Consider the following 4,322-nt stretch of genomic DNA (forward strand, 5'->3'; position numbering starts at 1 on the left):
AAGGTAGCAGGACAGGTAGATAAGGTGGTTAAGACGGCATACGGAATGCTTGCCTTTATTAGCTGAGGCATAGAATACAAGAGCAGGGAGGTTATGCTTGAACTGTATAACACAGCTAGAGTACTGCATGCAGTTCTGGCCACTACATTACAGGAAAGATGTGATTGCACTAGGGAGGATACAGAGGAGATTTAACATAAGAACATAACATAAGAAATAGGAGCAGGAGTAGGCCATTTAGCCCTTTGAGCCTGCTCCGCCATTAAATAAGATCATGGTTGATCCTCTACCTCAACTCCACCTGTCCACATTGTCCCCATATCCCTTGATTACCTTAATATCCAAAAATCCATCGATCTCCATCTTGAATATGCTCAACGACTGAGTCTCTGCAGCCCTCTGGAGTAGAGAATTTCAAAGATTCACAACATTCTATGTGAAGAAATTTCTCCTCATCTCAGTCCTAAATGACTGACTCTTTATTCTGAGACTGACCCCTGGTTCTAGACTCTCCAGCCAGGGGAAACATCCCCCCAGCATCTACCCTGTCAAGCCTTGTGAGAATTTTGTATGGTTCAATGAAATCATCTCTCATTCTTCTAAACTCTAGAGATTATAGGCCTAGTCTACTCAATATATCATGATAGGACAATCCCCCCATTCCAGGAATCAGTCTGGTGAACCATTGTTGCACTCCCTCTATGGCAAGTATATCCTTCCTTAGGTAAGGAGACCAGAACTGTACACAATACTTTAGGAAGGTGTTGCCTGGACTGGAGAATTTTAGCTTTGAGGAAAGATTGGATAGGCTGGGGTTGTTTTCTTTGGAACACAGGAGGCTGAGGGGAGACCTAATTGAGGTGTATAACATTATGAGGAACCTAGATAGAGTGGATAAGAACCTATTTCCCTTAGCAGAGGAGTCAATAACCAGGGGGCATAGATTTAAAGTAATTGGTAGGAGGTTTTGAGGGGATTTGAGGAGAAATGTTTTCACCCAGAGGGTGGTGGGAGTCTGGAACTCACTGCCTGAAAGGGTGATCGAGGCAGAAACCCTCATAACATTTAAAAAGTACTTGGATATGCACTTGAAGTGCCCTTACCTACAGGGCTACGGACCAGGAGCTGGAAAATGGGATTAGGCTGAATAGCACTTTGTCGGCCGGCACGACACGATGGATCAAATGGCCTTCTTCAGTGCTGTAAATATCTATGATTCATTCGAAATCTCATTAATTAACACAGGTCAAAGAGAACGTCCCGGGAACCTCCAGTACTTTACTCTGAATAGGAAGTTACACCAATATCAATATAGGACATTTCTGGCCAGGGCAGCAGGATAGCACAGGAGGGGTGTGCACAGTGGTTACGACAGCTTCTTAATTTCAAAGAGCTGCAAAATGAATTTTAAAATAGCCTGGGGGAGGTTCTTGGGGTGGGTGGGGGGACAGGAAGAGGCTGCAGTTCAGTAAGCCTCAAGCAGGTGGCAATACAGAGCAGAGTACCAGTTAACTTGGAGAAATACATCAGGAGCTCAAAGGATCCAAAGGTGAGTTTGTACGGTAACCATAACTTAAACACGGCAGCCAGGCATGACGGAAATAGTGCGACATAGTGTTACTTCCTGGACATAACCATCTTCCTGTGTATCCTGTGCTTTCAAAAAGGTAAGAGATAAAATTAATTAGTTAGATGATTTTTTAAATTATAATCAAGGCCACTGATTACAGTCTCTATGCAAATCTGCACATGCTCATAGAATTTAAGCCCTATATTAACACTCCTATAATAGTCGAGAGTTACACTAGTTACCTGAAGATTATCCTTGATTGCATTGGGAAAATAATTTGACCTGTATAAACCTTCATATAAACTCAGATTTACTCCACTATAAATATTTCATATATCCTGGAATACATCAGTTGTAATACATCGAGCCATCGCCTGTTTGCCAATATACTTTCCATTTGAATTTGCTGCCTGCCTGTAAGAAGGTGATTGGCGGCAGCTTGGTGAAAGGAGCCAGAGGTCAGTTTTTGATTAGACGTTTCATTGAGTCCTGTACAAATGTTGCAAGCGTTTCTATAGCAACGAAGCCTGTATGTGGACCTTGTGGGCAGACTGTATTTCATACAATGTAACTTCACGTGTGTTACTTCTGAGATGAGGTCTGTGTTTCTCTCTGCCGTGCTTATGTAACCTGAGGGAAGAGCCGATTAATAGACGATCGGAATAGCAAAGATTTCACAATTTTACCATGAGCACTTCAGAAGACCGAGCTAGCAGGCAGAACCTGTTCAGTGCGCTCCTAAACTCACATTGCTATCTTCGTATAATAATGAAATTTAAAAAAAAAAAAATTTTATTCGTTGCCAATCTTTCCAATTCTTTGTCAGATCACAAACGCCAGAGGTCACCTTGCACACATCAAGGATCACCCTGCGCCAATGCTCTTAGCCAAAAGGCCTAGAGCCCAAGCACCGTTCCTGGAAGTACTGCAATACCAGGTTCGTGCCATGGAGGTGGATGGGTCAGGCCGCCCCACCCACCTCCTTCGTATAATAATGAAATGGAATATGACAGTGCATTGTATCAGGATTTGTGAATCACTGACCCCCACACGCATATCCGACTAACACAAGTTTTGATAAACTATTTACTGCAGGTCATCAAACCCGAACACAGAGGATGTAATGACACAGTTCATACCCGAATGCATTAAATTAAAGTTTGAATCAACAATATATTAGAAACTGCGGAAATCGAACAGTTGGACTTCACTGAGCTGAAAACTTTTCCGGAGTTGCTAATTCCAAAGTGCACCGCAAATCGTCTAAATCTAGAATAGGCCGAAAGAATTGATTTATAGGCACTCCAAACAACGTTCTTTAGAATATTTTATTACAGTTATTTCAAATCTTCCGCAATCATAAATACTACAGCATTTTAAAGTTGTAACAATTTGATTGAGCAGTGCCCTCTGCAGTCAGTTTAAAGTCCAAAGGTTTCAGCAGATGCGATATCGGCAATTCGTTTAGTCCCTCTGGGAATTTCTCGGGAGCAATGGTCCCGATTAAAGTTTGCATGGCCTTTATAAACAGGGGAGGAGGGCTGAAGCCGGAGAGCCACTGAAAGATATCCGTCCCAAGTAAACTCTGCCAGAGGCTCCCGTTCTCCTTCAGCCCCGCTTGCATTTTAAACTTCAGCTCTGGCATAAAAAGCAAGAGATTGTGCAGGCAGATGTTCTTCCGGTGCGTGTCCAGGTCGCTGTCACTCAGTTGGCCGAGCAATGTGTCCAGGGCTGTGTTGCCACTGCAGTCTGTAATGTAAGGAGACGAGCCGTGTGCGAGCAACAAGCTCAGGCACTCGGCCCTGGCCAGCTCGCACGCTAAGTGCAGTGGCGTCTTGCCACTCTCCACATGCACACAGCCCCTGCGGTTGATGTAAGCCGAGCGCTCGCTGTCCGGAAAGACTCGCAGGCTGCTCAGTATCCGCGCCAGGGTGGCGACGCGGTTGTAGCGCACGGCCATGGCGAGGTGCGGGGCCGAGGCCTGGCAGCAGCAGAAGCTCTTGCTGGGCGCGGCCAGCGCTGCCTGCGGGTGTTTGGCCAGCAGGTACTGGCCGTACTGCTGGTGGTCGTGCACCAGGGCGTAGAGGAGGGCTTCGGACGGCGAGTAGGTGCTCATCCGCCCGCTCTCCTCCCAGTGAAACACCTCCATCGTCCGCATCTCTTCCAGCATCCAGACGGGCAGCAGGTCCCGCACCGCCTGGTAGAAAGCGAAGGAGGATTTCTTGCAGCGCTTCTGGCAGCGGTAGGAGTTCGCGATGTCCCAGGGCATGTCTCGGAGTCGCTGGCCGTGCCCCTGCTCCTACAAGTTGGCGCACTGCCCGAATCTGTTCCCGTCCCAGTCAAGCTGCTCCCAAACTCGTCCCTGCAGAGATCCCGGGCACCCGATTGGCAACTTGTGGAGTTGTTGTTGTCCCCTGGAGCCGGGTGTCAGAGGGTTTCTGCTGTCCTTAGAGCTGGTGTCCGGGAGTCGCGGTTCCTGGAGCCGGGCGTCGCGCTTGTGCCAACCCTTTTATGTGAACTGGCACCTGAGCGGCGGCTCGGGCATTGGTCGGATTCACCACACCGCCCTGATACTGACTAATGAGCGAGCAGCGGAGGCAACACCCTCCATTTGCGTCATTACACTGGCAGTAAATTGATACTGAAATGATGTTATGAAAAGAGTTCAAACACATTCAATCCGAGTACGTGACCAGTATCTCATTTCATATTTTGTTCCTTGTTTTTCCCCCTATGCGGCTTGGATCAGTTA

At 47.0% G+C, this 4,322-nt stretch overlaps 1 protein-coding gene across 1 annotated transcript; it reads right to left on the reverse strand.

Annotated features, from left to right (window-relative positions):
- Nucleotides 1-2,884: 2,884 nt before the first annotated feature.
- ankrd9 (ankyrin repeat domain 9) lies at nt 2,885-4,061 on the reverse strand. Its single transcript, XM_070879346.1, has one exon. It carries the CDS (start codon nt 3,837-3,839, stop codon nt 2,937-2,939), a length of 903 nt encoding a protein of 300 aa, XP_070735447.1. The 5' UTR covers nt 3,840-4,061; the 3' UTR covers nt 2,885-2,936.
- Nucleotides 4,062-4,322: the final 261 nt, after the last annotated feature.

This window comes from Pristiophorus japonicus, chromosome 4 (assembly GCF_044704955.1).
Source record: "Pristiophorus japonicus isolate sPriJap1 chromosome 4, sPriJap1.hap1, whole genome shotgun sequence".
Lineage (NCBI taxonomy): Eukaryota > Metazoa > Chordata > Chondrichthyes > Pristiophoridae > Pristiophorus > Pristiophorus japonicus.

Bases quoted from the DNA above. Each gene is read 5' to 3' on its own strand.
- ankrd9 (XM_070879346.1), bottom strand. From the start codon at position 3,839: ATGCCCTGGGACATCGCGAACTCCTACCGCTGCCAGAAGCGCTGCAAG.